This window comes from Pyrus communis, chromosome 12, assembly GCF_963583255.1.
Source record: "Pyrus communis chromosome 12, drPyrComm1.1, whole genome shotgun sequence".
Classification (NCBI taxonomy): Eukaryota; Viridiplantae; Streptophyta; class Magnoliopsida; order Rosales; family Rosaceae; genus Pyrus; species Pyrus communis.
In genome coordinates, this window is record NC_084814.1 from 5478861 (window position 1) to 5496281 (window position 17421).

The window sequence follows — 17421 nt, forward strand, 5'->3', positions numbered from 1 at the left end:
GAAGAGAGGGGAGGAGGGTTTGGGTTCCTTTGGGGGGTTGGGGGGGCGGAGGACACGGGTTGAAAATCAAGTGAGAGAGCTGCTAAGCTTAAAAAAGAAAGAAAAGCGTTGGCACCATGTGAAAAGAAGAAAAAAATAATAATAAAAAAAAAAGGTTTTGGAATGGTGCATTGGCACCATGTCAAAATAACAAAGGCTTTGCACCTAGACCCGGCAGTTTCTGACACGACACGATGACACGACACGAAAATAACGGGTTTCAGGTCAACACGATAACTTATCGGGTCATTATCTGGTGACCCGTTAAGAACCCGTTAATAACGGGTTCTTAACGGGTATACACGCGGGTAACACATGGGTAACCTGTTTCGACCTGTTAAGAAAAAAATTATTTTGATAATTTTAAAGTTTAATTACTAAAAGATTTATTATAGAATACAATAGCCCTATTAATATATTATATGTACAATATATTCTATATTAAATATATAGTTTTGTATTATTATTCTATATAAGTTAAAAAAAAAAAGTGTCATTATTTATTTTTATTATGAGAGTTCCTTATTATCATTACTAGGATATCATATGGGAGCTGTCCTTCCTTGAAGGAGGAAATTCTGACCCATAGGTTGTCAAGCAAAGGCCAAAGGGTTAGGAGTCCTAACATGCTGCTTCATTTGATTTTATAAAACCATGCGCATTTGATTTTAGGGAGAGAGAGAGAGAGTCCAACTTATAAAATCAAATATGCTTCCCTAAAAGGCTAAAACCATGCTACCAGAAGGAAACCATGGGCCAAGCCCACCTCAATACCCTTGAAAAGCTTAAGATGATAAATTTTACTTAATATGTTGTTGTCCAAAATTAAAATAAACTAAGAAGACATACATACAAGTATGAAAAATGTGAAAGAATATATAAACACTTGTGATTCATCATTATTCCTCTACCAGTATATAATGGTTACACTTACATTATCGTTTAGATTTTTAAACTCCTCCAAATCCTCATAAATAATGTTTTTTATTTGAGGGAAAAATTAATAAAGTTAATAATAATTATTGTAGAAGTGTAAAAAATGTAAAAAAAATATACAATCACTCATAATGACAAGCTTTACAACTTTCATGAAGGGGTCAGCTTCGAAATCCAACACTATAATCCATAAACCTTAAATTTATATTTAACCGTTGATTGTCATTTACGCCTTATTCTTGTTACTGAATTTCATTTTTTAAATTTTCTTTTTTTGAAAACATGATCATCTGGCGGATGTAAGAAGATGAGCGGTTTAGATCTTTAATATCATGTTTCGATATTTACGGTTAATTGAAATATGAGTTGATGTCATATAGTTTGTAGAAACTTTATAAACATCAAGCAATATTTTCACTAACCATAAAACTCTGAACATAATATCAACGATCCAAACTGTTCATCTTCTGGCATCCTCTAATAGATCATGTTTTCAAAAAAAAAAATTCTGAAAAAAAAAAATTTGATGAGAAAAATGAAGCGTAAATGTAAACAACAATCAATGGTTAAATTTTGATCTATGATTTATATGATTATAGTGGCGAATTTTAAAGTTAAGCTCTTCACGAAAGTTGTAAAGCTTGTTATTACGAGTGTTTATATATTTTTTTCTATATTTTTTATACTTCTACATTAATTAAAAAACTATTAAAGACTTTACTTAAATAACAGCCGTAAGATAAATGAGAGTAAATCTGTACCGTTGGATTATATTTCACTTATATTATTAAAACTTTTTTGGACAAAAAACCCCTTATATTTTCCATTATTTCCATATGACTCCGACTCTGAGTCCCTGACTCACTGATCTAGTGATTTGATCAAATCAAAACAAAAGGAAAGCTACTAGACTACTAGTAGTCTTCAAACAAAAAAACCAAAAAAAACAAAAGCCACTAACAAAGCCAGCCCACTGACTTTGAGCCCAGGCTGCCCACTGCCCAAATGCAAATGCCCAGCCCTAAATAATAAATCTAATCCCTTTCTCTAGTCTCTCGGCTCTCTCCCCTCCCCTCCCGTAAGCTGTAACCCTATCTGTCTCTCCCAAGTCCCACCCAAGTCCTGACCAGCGGCGCCGTTTATTCTTCCTAGCCCCTCTTTCCCACCATTTGTTCTTCCAAAAAACTCTAATCCGACAGCCACGATCTTCTCGTCCTCCATTCGTACAGCCACTTCCTCTGTATTTCTCTATGTAAGTATTTCTCCCTCTTTATTCCTCCATTCATGGAAAATTGGAAATGAAAAAATGTAACTGAACTGAAAGCAGTGGCTGCTTTGGAGAGTACTAATTTGGATCATTGTTGTGACCCTAACGAAAATGAGGGATAGAAATTAAATCTTGGAAAATTGTTTTAAGTGTCCGGATTAATTATGAATTAATTATAATTTATTAGGAAGAGGAATTCTGGCAAAACTTCATGCCTCAGTTCTATTGCTTTTTAATTTGTATGCCTACTAAATGCTTAGCCAATTGTACATATTCCAATTTCTTTCAGATTAATCTCATCGTAATATTTTTTTATTTTATTTTTATACATTTTGTTTGAATTTTTTGTCACTCATTGCTTCTTTTTAATTTGGATTCAAGAATAAGGTATGTCCTGTGTGCATGCATGACCATTTTGACTTAGAGAAAAGAATAAGCAATGGCAGCTTTGGAGAGTACTATTTTGGATCATTGTTGTGACCCTAACGAAAATGAGGGATAGAAAATAAATCTTGTTTTAAGTGTCCGGGTTAATTATGAATTAATTATAATTTATTAGTAAGAGGAATTCTAGCAAAACTTCAAGCCCCAGTTTTGTTGCTTTTTAATTTGTATGCCTACTAAATGCTTAGCCAATTGTACATATTCCATTTTCTTTCGGATTAATCTCCCTCATCGTAATATATTTTTATTTTAATTTTATACATTTTGTTTGAATTTTTTGTCTCTCATTGCTTCTTTTTAATTTGGATTCAAGAATAAGGTATGTTGTCCTGTGCGTAAAACCATTTGACTTAGAGAAAAGAATTAGCAGTGGCAACTTTGGAGAGTACTATTTTGGATCATTGTCTTGTCTAATGTTGAATGGCGAATGCGTTATTGCTTAGTAATATCCATTGTTACTGTTAGTAATATAATATCCTACCTATTTAAAAAGCTATTAATTAATTTATACCTATTTTGTTTCAGAAGCAATGGATGCTAGAGATTCAGATTCAGTAAACGATGAGGAGTCCGTTGAGATTATAATGGGAACAGAACGAGATCTTGGAAGCGAAAGTATGGAGAATACAAATACAAGTTTTGCAAAGAAAAAAGCTAGAACAATCAATTTAGGTAAGCAAAAACTTCGATCTCCTGTTTGGAACACTTTCACTAAATTGGATACTATTTTTGAAGATGGTAAATGTCGTGCTCAATGCAAAGATTGTAAGAAAGTAGTGATAGATGATAGTCATCATGGGACAGGAAATATGAAAAGACATTTGAATACATGCCCTGCAAAGAATAATGTTGAATTGTTTATGTCGGCATCTGAATTGTGTTCCCAAAAGTTTGATCCTCTGGTATTCCGTGGCTTATTAGTACAGGCAATCATCAAACATAATCTTCCTTTTAATTTTGTTGAACATGAGGGAATTAAGGCTTTGTTTGCATATGTATGTCCTGATGTTAAACTACCATGTCGAAATACTATCAAAGCTTGTGTGTTGAGGATGTTCAAATTGAAAAACAAGCACTGCATAATTTGTTAGGCTCGGTTGAAGGTAGAATTTGTTTGACATCAGACTTATGGTCATCTTAGTGCACTGATGGGTATCTTGCACTTACTGCTCACTTTGTAGACAAGGATTGGAAATTGAATAAAAGGATTATAAGTTTTTGTCACATGCCTCCTCCGCATATCGGTGTTGCATTATGTGAGAAAATAAGTGCGTTGGTGACTGAGTGGGGGATTGAGAAGAAGTTATTTTTTATTACCTTGGATAATGCTTCTTCAAATATTTTTTTTGTTAATATTTTGAGGAATCAATTAAATATTAGAGGTCTTCTCTTGATGAATGGTGATTTCTTTCATGTGCGTTGTTGTGCTCATATTTTAATTTGATGGTCCAAGATGGACTAAAAGAAATTGATTATTCGGTGGTAAAAATTCGTGAATGCATCAAGTATGTAAAGGGTTCTGAGGCTAGGAAACTAAAGTTTCAAGAATGTGTTAGGCAAGTAGGGATATTGGATAGTAAGAGAGGTTTGAGACAAGATGTCCCTACTAGATGGAACTCAACCTATCTTATGCTAGATAGTGCCATTTTCTATCGATATGCTTTTATTAATTTAGGATTGAGTGATTCAAATTTTGAAAGTTGTCCTTCTTCTGAAGAGTGGGATAAAGTGGTGAAGATTTCGAAGTTTTTGGGGGTACTTTTATGATGTTACATGCTTATTCTCTGGAACAAAGTACCCCACATCAAATTTATTCTTCCCTAAAGTGTTCGTAATTCAGCTTCAAATTAAGGCAGCCATTGATGACTGTGATAGTTTCATGAATAAGATGGGGAATTATATGCACTTGAAGTTTGAGAAGTATTGGTCAGATTACAGTTTGATTATGTCAATTGCAATCATCTTGGATCCTCGTTATAAGCTACATTTTGTGGATTGGGCTTACACAAAGCTTCATGGTGTGAATTCTATGGAATATAATAATGTTTATGCCACATTGACTGCTCTCTTTAATGTGTACTCGGAAATATCTGCTCATCTTAATTATTCAAATATTCCAATGAACTTGACGCCTAATCATCAAATAGAAGGTGGAGATGCTCTCTTTGAGGTAACATAAAGTTTGTATTTTCCTTTTTATACATAGTACTTTAAAACTATTAATATTATATTAGAAATTGGGTTATGCATAATTTTTATGATGTTTATGTTTTCATTTTATTTTTTTGATGTAGGATTTTGATAATAATTACAATGGTCCAAACTCAGTTGAAAAAGGTGAATTACAGAAGTATTTGGATGATAAAAGACTAGATAGAAGACAAGATATAGATGTTCTTTCTTGGTGGCAAATGAAGCGTTTTCATTATCCAATACTTTCTCAGTTAGCACGAGATGTGCTAACAATTCCTATTTCAACTGTTGTGTTAGAATCTGCTTTTAGTATTGGGGGTAAAGTGCTAGATCAATATCGTACTTCATTGTTGCCAGACACGGTTCAAGTTTTGCTGTGTACACGAGATTGGCTTTTTGGAAAAGGAGGTAGTATATCGTTTATATAATATAGAACTATTTTTTATATCTTTTCATAATTATTTTTAGTACCCATAATTTGAATGGTTTACATACAATGTTTGATTTTTCTATGTTTAGTTTATGCGGAAGAGAGTGCTAATGTGGAAAACCTCAATGAAAACATCATCAATATAACTCTTGAAGATAATCTATCAAGCCAAAGTTCCAATACTTTTTCCCATGATGATTGAGGAAAATTGAAAGGTTTGATTGGAAGAAAATGTGCAAGATGTTCTAATGTTCCAATGTCCTTAATTTTGCAAATCTTTTGAACATTTGATATTTTGTAATGTTCTAATGTTTTTTTTATTATGCTCTTATTTTGGATATGTAAATATATACTTAAAAGAAAATTGTGTTTTTATGTTTTGGTTGAATGTGACAATATGGTATGTATTATCTATCATTATAGATTATCAGTCTATCACAATTTGACATGTTGGTAGAAGATCAAATTTGAGGAATGGTTTAGGGTTATTAGTAATAAGTCGGTTTAGGTTTAGGGTTATTAGTTTGGCGTGCAACCTTTTTTTCACGCAAAAAAGTATTATGTTTTTTTAATTAATTATTTATTAGTTTAAAATATATATTTTTTAACAGGTAACGGGTCGGGTCATATTACCTGTTAATATTATTGGGTCGATTTCGGGTCGGGTCATTTTACCCGTTTATTTTAACGGGTGTTACACGACACGACCCGTTAAGATATCGGGTATGACACGAAAATGACACGAACACGGGCAACACGACACGAATGCCAGGTCTATTTGCACCATGTGAAAAGAAAAAAAATTAAAAAATTAAAAATAAAATTTTTAATAGAAAGTGGTACAATGAGACCGATTAAAAATCCTATCCAAAATTACAAATAAAATTATTTTTTATTATTTTAAAAAATAATAATAATATTTTATTGCTTATTGTCAGGATTATTCAAGTGCAACGGTGAACATGCCATAAAAATTACTGTTCGGACAATTACTGTTCATTGATGGATTAAATAGTGAACAGCCACTGAGAGGTTTCCACTGTGGAAGTGCTCTAATATATAAATTCCACTTGGGAGACACTAAGGACTTTCCCATTACTTCATTTCTCCTCCTCCGACGTTTTGCTTCCTTCTTCTTCTTCTTCTTCTTCTTCTTCTTCTTCTTCTTCTTCTGAGAGTACGGCGGATGGGCAGTGGATGAGCTAGCTCAGCTGTTGACTAAACTGAAGAGGATCGGCGGAGCTGCTCGGCCTATCTCCGATCATCTATTCGATTATCCATTTCTTGGGTTTTCTTCTCCGCCGTCGTCAGCTCCTCCCTCACAATTCTCCGGCAGCTATGAGTGTGGTCTCAGGTACGCTTCTTTCCATGAATTCCATGAAATTAACTATTTACCACACAATTATTTTGCTGGTATTGTTCTCTTATCAAATTTATCCACTCCATAAAAGATGAATTGTTGTACAAGCAAGCAAAATCTGATATTACATTTCTGGTTCCACGAATTGTTCTGTCAATAATTCTGTTTCAAAGCTTTTGAATTTACCCATTTCGCGTATCGTTTGATTATATAGGTAGTCAATTTCGGCCACTTATCGAGTTGGATCAAGGATGGGAATATATATCGAGTATGTTTGCAAAATTAAAGAGGATTTTAGAAGGATTACCCGAGCCTCAGTTCAATTCCGTTGATTATATGACCCTTTACACAACCGTGTACAATATGTGTACCCAAAGGCCGCCTCACGATTACTCTCGACAGCTTTACGATAAGTGTAGGGCGGCGTTGGAGGACTATGTAACCACAACGGTGCTGCCATCTGTAAATGAGAAACACGGCGAGCTTATGCTGCAAGAGCTTGTGAAAAGATGGACGAATTATAAAATTATGATTAGCTGGCTGTCAAAATGGTTTCGTGTTCTTGATCGGTTTTTCATCCCTAGGAGATCGCTTCCTAGCCTGAATGATGTTGGAATTACCTGCTTCCGCGATTTGGTTTATCGAAAAGTACAAGTCAATGCTAGAGTTACTGTAATTGGTCTTATTGATAGTGAACGTGTGGGAGAGCAGATTGACAGAGCACTAGTGAAGAATGTGATAGATTTATTTGTTGGAATTGGAATGGGACGAATGGATGCATATGAAGAGGACTTTGAGGCGCACATGCTAAGACATGCTGGCGAATACTATTCTCGTAAAGCAGCAAGCTGGCTTTTGGAGGATTTCTGTCCTGATTTCTTAGTGAAGGCCGAAGAGTGCTTGAGAGGGGAGAGGGATAGAGTTTCTCATTACTTGCATTCAAGCAGTGAATCAAAGTTGGTGGAGAAAGTGCAACATGAGTTGTTTGAACCACTTTCTGAAATATTAAAACAGAAAGTTAGTGTTGAAGTAAAATCGTTGGTCCAACAGGCTGAATACACTGCAAGTAACGAGGCTTCAGACAGATCTTCTGGCATGCTGGAACAGGTCCTTGTCACAAACATAATTGAGCTTCATGATAAGCATATGGCATACTTTAATGATTGCTCAATCAAAAACCATGTCTTCCACAAAGCTCTGAGAGAGGCCTTTGATGTATTTTGCAATAAAGCTGTTTCTGGGTATTCAAGTGCTCAATTACTCGCAACATTCTGTGAAAATATCCTCAAAAAGGGTCGGAGCCAGAAGTTGAGTGATGAGGCCGTTGAGGTGATGCTTGACAAGGTTTTTAAGTTTCTTACTTATATCAGTGACAAAGACCTTTTTGCAGAATTTTACAGGAAAAAGCTTGCCCATCGGCTACTTTTTGATCCGACTGCCAACAAGGAACATGAAAAAAGTATTCTTACAAAGATGAAACAGCAATATGGTGGCTTGTTCACCTCAAAAATGGAGGGAATGGTCACAGATCTGACATTGGCTCGGGAAAATCAGACTAGCTTTGAGGAGTACCTTTGCAATAGCCCAAATGTTGATCCTGGGATTGATTTTACAGTCACCGTTCTTACAACTGGTTTCTGGCCCAGTTATAAAACATGTGATCTTAGCCTTCCTGCAGAGATGGTGAAATGTGTTGAAGTTTTCAAGGGATTTTATGAAAGAAAGACGAAATGCAGAAAAATTACATGGGTTTACTCTTTGGGAACTTGCAACATTATTGGAAAGTTTGAGCTAAAAGAAATCAAATTGGTTGTGTCGACTTATCAGGGTGCTCTCCTACTGCTTTTCAATAGCATGGATAGGTTGAGCTATTCAGAAGTTCGAAGTAAGTTGAACCTTACCCATGAGGCGGCTGTCAGGGTTCTTCATTCGCTTTCCTGTGCCAAGTACAAGATCCTTATTAAGGAGCCTGATACAAAAACTATATCACCAAATGACAGCTTTGAGTTCAACTCTAAGTTCACCGACAGAATGAGAAGAATTAAGATTCCTCTCCCACCAGTGGAGGAAAGGAAGGAGGTGATCCAAGATGTAGAGAAAGAAAGACGATATGCTATTGATGCAGCAATTGTGCGGATTATGAAGAGCCGGAAAGTTTTGGAACATCAACAATTAGTTACGGAGTGTGTTGAGCAGTTGAGACATAAGTTCAAGCCTGACATCAGAGCGATTAAGAAGCAGATTGAAGGTCTCATCATCCGTGACTACCTGGAGAGGGACAAGGAAGATCGTAACTTGTTTAAGTATCTTGCGTGATTCGAGTCTTTGACTCTTGATATAACTTGTTGGGATATGCTGGAAGCACAGGAAGATGAAGTGTGTAATGTGTGTGGAGAATTATGTTAATATTGTCATCTAGGTCTAAAGCTTTAGGCTGAACCTCTGCTTGGTTTTCTATACTAAGAACAATGAATATGTATTTTACAGAGAGATTGTCTCTAATAATCGTCGAAGAGTAGGGATTTTCAACTCATCAGACATTTTGCAGACAACATATATAGCATTTTAGCTCACTCCTTTGTTCTTTGGGTTTCTTCGATTTCACTTTTCGTTCTTAGCTCTTTTACAGTCTGCATATCCAACTTGATGCATATTTCTGTCACATCTCAAGTAGAACCTCTTGCAGAATCCTGTAGAGCTTAAATCTAATACTTTCGTGATATAAACAGTCCAGCTTATGACTTGAGGAATAATTTGGTGCTTGTGGCTTGTGCACAAATTAGTGTAGTTTGAAATGTAATATTCGCCTTTAAGTTTTTAAATCAAATAGAATGTAGGGTGGGCCTACCAGTGTGTCGTGTTTTAATGTGTTTGTATAAATTGAAAGTATAGTCAGTACCTAATGAAAACTAACCGCACGATTTATTATGAATAGTCAGTACCTCAGGATTTAAGGCGCAGCACAAACCGACAGGTAAAATCATTGCAATCAAATATCTGATGGGAGAGATCAGTTCCTTTGAGCAGTGTCTAACACTACCGGAAGTTCAGTCCCTTTCCAAGCTCAAGCATCCCAGCATTGTCCAGTTGAAGAGTGTCTTCACCAAATACGAGCATTCCTTGTCTTCGTGTATATGCAGAGCAGTCTCCTTGATCGTATGATCAAAAGGCGAACCAAATTCACCGCGGATGAAGTTCAAAGCATCTGCTTTCAGATGTTTCATGGCCTGGATTATATGCACAGAAACGGCTATTTCCACGGTGATTTGAAGCCCACTAACGTCTTGATTAACAGATTACGTCACCACTCGCCCTTATCGAGCTCCTGAGGTATTGCTTCGGTCAGGCTTCTAGGGCCCAAAGGTTGATATGTAGGCAAGGGCGCCATCATGGCAGAGCTGCTTTCGATTTGCAGCGTCATTGGCAGTCCAACTTGGGAGACATGGCCAGAGGGAGAGCTTCTTCCCCAAAACTTGAGCTATGAGTTTCCACAACTTCGCGGTGTTGGTCTGTCTGCGATGATTCCTTTGGCAAGCAGATCCGCCATCCAGCTGATTTCTTCATTTCGTTCTTGGGAACCTTCCGCAAGGCCTGCTGCTGCTGAAGCGCTCAAGCCAAGCATCCCTTCTTCGTTGGCAACCACAGGATTCCACGCACCATCCCTTCCAGACAACGCAATGCATCGAAATCTCTTATTTTCGTGTAGATTTGACACGACTAATGTTGTAGTTAATTGCTTTCAATTCATTAGCCTTCAAAAGCTACAAATTTCATTTAACGAGTCCCGTTGTTTTGTTTGGTTCAAATTTCATTATTCCAAACATATGCCAAATCAAATATCGACGACAAATTACTTGCAGGCTAATTTGAGAGAAAGAAACTCAAAAACATAACACGAGGCTTTAATTTACAACTCAATCCGTACACATGATTGACCGAGAATCTTAGGCAAAGAAAAACAGAAATCCGAGAGGAAAAAATCTAAAATCCCCTATTTCTATTGACCTGATTATATTGAAACCGAATCGAGATACAGCAACCACTTAAGGGATATGATACTGGAATCTCTGTGGATAGAAGATGAAAAGAAAAAAGGGGTGAAATTCATACATCGGTCAAGATTAACGAAGATACAATCACAACATATGCCAGGAAAAAGAAAATGACTATCTGCATGTAGAACTTCGGATTTTCCCTCATGTTTGGAGATGTAACTGCCCTGTAAACAAAATCCGTACATTCTATTTGTTAAAGCCAGAATAAAGCATTAGTAAACAAATGAAACTGAACAAAACGTTGTTACCTAGCAATACGCTGAGAAAATCGATGAAAAGGTAAACTCTGAATGAAGACAATGCCTGGCCCAGTTAGAACAGCCGTTACCAGATTGTCACTCTGTGATTTGGTCAACTGTTAGGAAAATTTGATTCTTGGAAATTGGAAATGGAAAGAAATAGCATGCTTAAGCTAAGTAATTTCGGGAGCCGGAAAGCATGTTAGCAAGGGTTTTCAACATGGGGTGGAGCTCGAAGAATAAGTTCATTTGCACTCAAAGTGTCTTCTAATCATCCACTGGGGTTGAAATCAAAGTCTCTTATGTGTCATGCCAATAAATGTGGACAGCAATATGTTATATGTAATGCAACTATACAAGGATGACGCTAATTTTGTTCAATGTGGTCCAAAGCACTTCCTGAATGTTTCATTCAGTTGCATTGGCAGCCCATAATTTAGATGCCAGGAAGTGCTCTGGACCTTTCCGATAGTCATGCTGTTCAAATCTGAATCCTTAAATGGGGGCATCCCGCAATAACCCTTATGCCTAGAGATTTGAGTGCTCTGCAGTGCAACTAATAGCTTCGCACAATCGAGATATTATAAAGTACATGGCAAACTTGCAAGTTTATGAACATGTAATAGAATGCCAACTATGTGTAGAAATAGAAGCACTCAAAAAAGAGTGCAAACGGAAAGAAACGGAAGCAACTTACACCAAACAGTGCTCTTCTCACGGTACCATTGAATTTGATTTGGATATTGACTGTTGCAGTTACAGCAGCTATACAAGACACATCAACAGATAATACCTCTCCCACTTCAAGATTTTTCTGTACAACTGGCAAATGGAGAAACAAGAAAGGCATGTGATTAGTCTTAGGTTGATAATTCCTACCATAACTTAAGTAAGGCTTAATCCTAACTAATTTAGGGGCCCCTTGCTAACCATTTTGTTTTCAGTTTTTAGGTTTCATTATTCAAGTTTTCAGTTTTCAAAAAAGTGAAAACAAAAAAATGATATTGATAGCGCAATGATTAGCAAATAGCACCTTATTTTTTTTTCCAAAAAGAGGTAATCAGTCTTTTAACTTCATTCTCTCATGAAACAAAATAAACTATAGACAGGTTGGTTTGGAATTCAAGGCAACGGGTCAAGTAAAAAACAGAAAGGAAAAAGGAGACAAAAATGAGGGTAATCTGATTCGGAAAGTACATCAACACATCTGAATTGAGTTTTTAAACTAAGTAAGTGACTGAATAGATTATGGAAAACATGTGCAACATAGAAATAAACCACCGAGAATTGTAAAGCTTCAACAGGCATAAAATGCTTTCAATTTAATGCAAGAAATAAAATTCTCGACAGAAATTTGGGCAGACCGAAATTTTAAGATGCTGAACCTGAAATTTAAAAACTTACCAGATCCACCTCCAAGGATAAATGCAAGACCTTGGCCAGATAGCTTCTGTCTTAGAAATATCTGTAAAAGTATCATCACGGCTGTCAGAAAGATAAAGATAATACAAATGGCTTTGAGAAACAATTGAAGTGACAATTAGAAAATGGAAAAGGGAAATTAGTTGATTGTAGGAGCAGTCTAAGCAAATTCAAGAGAAGTGATTCTGAAATGTCTCTAATATCTCACCTCTGGACCAGGAATAACATTACGTGCCCTTTGGTCGAGTGTATTACTAACTTTCACATCATTCACAGAACAAAGGAATGCATCTGGCTACACAAATTGTAACGAACTCCATAAAATTCCAGTTGATTAAACTAATACGAAGTGATTGTAACAGAAAGTATGGAATATCTAAATTTGTTCAACGAAAACCAGGAGAATAACAGAAACCGATAGGACACAATTACTCAGCAGGAAAATTATATATACCTGGCACAAAATCTCTCCACCAAACATAGCCAAATCAATCTGTCAAAAGAAACAAAAATACAGACAACCGAAACAAAACTAAGTCATTTACCGTTGTTGGGGTCAAGAGGAATGCTAAGTAATAAAAAAGTGCCTTATCCACATAAATTTGGCATGCTTAAAATCACCAACCGGGAGAACTCTCGCAAGAGAAGGTGCAGCAATTCCAACAAATCCATCACCTGGACCAGCATTACAGAAAACTATGCTACTGACTGTCTTCCCAAAAATCCACTGCCACATGCTTCCTTCATTTTCAGGAACAAATACATTTTCCATTTCCATTGACCCAGACATGAAGCACATTGAACCTAAAATTTATTTGTCAATCAGTTGCACAGGCGATAGTGATAACAAATTACATTTTCTCTAAGGCCTTGCAAACTGGTCGGATATTAGATGACTTCATTGTGACAACGCACCTCACAGAAAGAAAAAGCCCAGGCTTGCAACTTACCAGGCTTGGCTATAACCTTTTCTTCTGGCTTCAACATTATCTGATAAACCAAATGCAGAAGTTTGTAATTCTAGTGATGAAAAAGCAATCAGAAGATAAGGGGCAAATACAGACAGGAGATACACACACACACACACACACACACACACACACACGATATGGGTTGGGATTCTCATAGCATGTACCTGAACCAGTTGAGCTTCACCGCCCAAAATTTGAAAAGGTATCACGGCATCTTGTGGACTCTACGGTACATTATAGAAGATACAAACATCAGTAACTCTTAAGTTATTGCACAATCCAACTTCATACTTTCCCATTACAGTCGACAATTAAATATTTGCGGAACAAACCAGACACCATAAACCAGTGTAATGACCATTAACATGAGATAAATACCAATACCCACCAATGACTAGACATTTCGATTCAAAGTGCATCATAGATTACCATGTATCAAATTAGTCTATACCCAAAATGGAAGTGAACAAAATCTTGCAAAAATGGAGAAAAAAATTGGTTTGTTGCACACAGAAAGGATTCTACTCAAAGTACTGCATTTGTCTGCCAATATATGTCCAAGTTGCAGCAAAAGTAGCAGACATATTAATAAGAAATAAAAATCACTAGAGAGTAGTCCATGTATAGTTTATACTTCCAATACAACACGTCGAACCTACATATACTTCTATATAAGTCAATAAACATTCACCGTTGCTTCTTAATAGTAGTGCTGGTGATACAAACAGAAATATGGACGGCTATAAAAGCCACTAATGAGTCGAGCCATCATCAAGTGGCTGAGTATCTCTGTTTGGAGAATGAAGTTATAGGTTAATGGTGGCACAATCAAACCACGAATTCAGCAGCTATCAGTTGTGCATCCTGACATGTTAATGCCGTAATGAAACTCTAAATCACCTTAACTGAGCCATACAGCCAAGGATCAAAACTTTTATCACAACAACATTTCCATGGAGTACATCCATGCCAATCTACCTTGTATAGCATCCAACTTATTGTCTACTTCATTCTTAACCCTTCTATATTTTCCAACTAAACCCGCTATCGGCGTACGCATAATTTCTTCCCCCGTATTACATAATCTGCATAAGCTAAAAGGCAGAGATGCAACTGTACACTACCTAGGCAAATCTTAAGCATTGAATTAAACCTTGCATCTAATTAAGCCAAATATAGCTGATAAACACAGATCATCTTAGCTAATCAGCAACACTACACTACTACCACGAATCAAAACCCTAACTTGAAGCAAAAACTTCAGATAAAAAATCCATTGCTTCATTCAGTCTCTGCAATTCAGTAATTAACTGATTAATCAACACAATAGATGCGGAAATTAACCAATTTTCTATATTATTTTCCAGACCTTTCTCGGCAACCAAACAGAAGACTATAAATTTTTTTTAATTAATGAATAAATTAATGAATAAAAGATGAGTACCTGGTAAACGTAAGGCTGAAAAGGCGTTGAGAAAAACGGAGCAGCCATGGGAGGATGATCAGAAGCTCTGAATTCGACGAAGATCAAACAGAATTGATGAAATCGGAACCTGCAATCTGGCGATTTCAACAACTACTCACCGCGCCATTTACCCACTCCTCTTTATTTTAATTTATATATTTTAATTTAATTTACGAACCAAACCAATTTTATTTCCATTTTTCCTCTCGTCTTTTATTTTTCTTTGTTTGTTTATACCCGGTTTAAATGGGTACAGTAATAAGAATATTTTATTTTATTTTATTTTATTTTTTTGGATAACGTAATAAGAATTCGTTAAATTGACTAAACTAACCTTTTCTTGGAAGTTTTGTTAGGCTCTTACGTGGAGGGATTTTACAGTTTTGCCTGTGGCAATTTTGTCAGTCTAAGTGAACAGAAGGCGCAGGCGTCGACGTATTTGACGTGGCGATGTCTTATTGGAAGCAATGACAAATCTCGACGTGTAGAGATGTTGTCAGTCATCCCAACTCTGAACTCCGTGTGGCAATAGCATGTGCTTAAAGCTCCTCAGGGCAGTTTTCTCTTTTGCTTTCTCATCCCTTCGAACCGCTGTCTTTCTGTCTTTTGCGATTCCGGCGACCAGAATCTCGGTTGGAGGTACAATAGTTTTTCTCAAGACTTAATTCATGCGTGTTATCAATGACGGATTCAGGTTCTAACATCGAGTTGTCCAATATGAAAGCTCTAATGAAAATAACATTGAAAATTTATACGATAAATTACCAACTTTTCATTCATAATCTTTGTACAAACAACATTACAAGCTACAAAAACTAATTTGTTCATGACGAAGTTTCATACTCTAAAAGCATGTCACGTGTCACGATAGTTTCATTGTTAAACAAGAAAAAGCAGATTGATGATGATTTGGAACTATCCAAAATCTGAGTTGAACTATCCGAAATATGATTGGAACTATTTAAAATTGGAGTTGAACTATTTGGAATAAGATTGTTTGAACTAATCGATGATGATTTTCAATTGTAATATCGTTACATACTTCTAATTTTTGCTCATATTAATTACACAAAACAAAAAACTATCAACTGATGAAGTCAGTGTTCTAAAAATCGGCCTAAGCATCTACCTAGGTAGCGTCTAGGTGCTTAGTTGTGGTGTTCCAATCCGATTCAGGCCAAACCGTTCAGAAAATCGAGGAGGATTTAGGCGATCGCTGGGCACTTTAGGTGGCTCCAACGGCTCTAGGCGGCAGTCTAGCCGGTGTGAGCGGCGTGGACATTTAGCAGCAGCATCAACCTGTCATCGAACAACCCACAACGGTTTGCTTTGCTTACTATAAATCTCAAAACGATGTACACTAGTGGTTTAGATATCAACTCATAGGGTCAGATTTCAAACTTAATGAAAGCCAAAATCAACCAAAGGCAGAAAAATCAAAGCCAACTCACCATTGACAGGCTGAGCTGCAGACTTTCGCGAGGAAGAAGAAGCCTCTGAACTCCTTCATTTTTTTTTCTAAGAGATGATGTCGTCTGGGTAGTTAGTAAAGTGAAACATATTTGGGGAAAAGTGAAGTGTGTTTGGTGTTTTACAATAAGCCTGTTTGGTGTTTATGTGGCATAAAATCCCTAATTCCTAGAATACTATTATTTTATAATTACAAGAAAAAATTAAAAATAAAAATTATTCCTAGAATCGTAATACCACGAAATCACAAATAAAACACATTTGTTAAAAAAATTATTCAAAAACTCATAATATTTTGTACGCACTATATTTTGCAATTAAATATATGTAACATATATTCTTTTTAGTTCTATATTTCTTAGATGAGTTATAAATGGTTTTTAGTATAATGATATAACCTAACTTTTATACAAAATATATTATTTTTTAAATATAAGTGTGCACTTATTTATTTTATATACAATAAATTTCCTTAAATCGCCTAGTCCGCCTAGGTCCTCGCCTAGACCCCGCTTTGGTGCCCAGGTGTTAGGCTCCAGCCCGTTACCCAACTAGCGCTTAGTATCTTTTAGAACCATGAATGAAGAAGCTAAAACTATATATATATATATATATATATATATATATATATATATATATATATATATATATATAAACTAACAAACACATGATCCAAACAATATACAAAAAAAACATAACAAATTAACAACACCTATAATCTATTATGAATTTAAATTTTCAATCCAATACACATCAATTTTAACATCTTGTATGATTAATTTCGATAGGTGGAGGCATGGAGCAGCTAGTGGTGGTCTGGGGATTAACCGGGTGGGTTTAGAGGAAAAAGGGAATATGATTTGAGAATTATCCAATTTGAGAAAGTGAATGCAAAATTGATTGAGTAGATATCTCGGGTAGGAGGAAAGAGAATAGACATTTTTTTTAATTAAATAGGGTTTGCTTCACATAGCTTAATAAGAAGACTTGCTTTTAATTATTTCTTTTAAATGGCTGGTTCAAAACGACGTCGTTTTGTCCAAGTCTTTTTAAAAAATATGAAATAGTCTTCTTCTTCTTCGTTAATCATCTGCAGAACCTACAATCGCCTTTCTGCCGTTGCACTCTTC

The 17421-nt window shown here is 35.9% G+C and overlaps 2 protein-coding genes and 1 pseudogene across 2 annotated transcripts; 2 read left to right on the forward strand and 1 right to left on the reverse strand.

Annotated features, from left to right (window-relative positions):
* The first annotated feature begins 6426 nt into the window (after nucleotides 1-6426).
* On the forward strand, nucleotides 6427-9380 carry LOC137711122 (cullin-1-like). Its single transcript, XM_068450328.1, has 2 exons — nucleotides 6427-6663; nucleotides 6884-9380. Exons 1-2 carry the CDS (start codon nucleotides 6648-6650, stop codon nucleotides 8983-8985), a joined length of 2118 nt encoding a protein of 705 aa, XP_068306429.1. The 5' UTR covers nucleotides 6427-6647; the 3' UTR covers nucleotides 8986-9380.
* On the forward strand, nucleotides 9022-10441 carry LOC137709952 (cyclin-dependent kinase F-4-like; annotated as a pseudogene).
* A 109-nt stretch (nucleotides 10442-10550) lies between these two features.
* On the reverse strand, nucleotides 10551-15048 carry LOC137710772 (uncharacterized). The gene is made up of 10 exons (XM_068449896.1): nucleotides 14801-15048; nucleotides 13521-13580; nucleotides 13336-13375; nucleotides 13011-13189; nucleotides 12840-12878; nucleotides 12594-12680; nucleotides 12368-12428; nucleotides 11661-11785; nucleotides 10973-11064; nucleotides 10551-10888 (listed from the first exon to the last, which is right to left on the reverse strand). Exons 1-10 carry the CDS (start codon nucleotides 14846-14848, stop codon nucleotides 10774-10776), a joined length of 846 nt encoding a protein of 281 aa, XP_068305997.1. The 5' UTR covers nucleotides 14849-15048; the 3' UTR covers nucleotides 10551-10773.
* Nucleotides 15049-17421: the final 2373 nt, after the last annotated feature.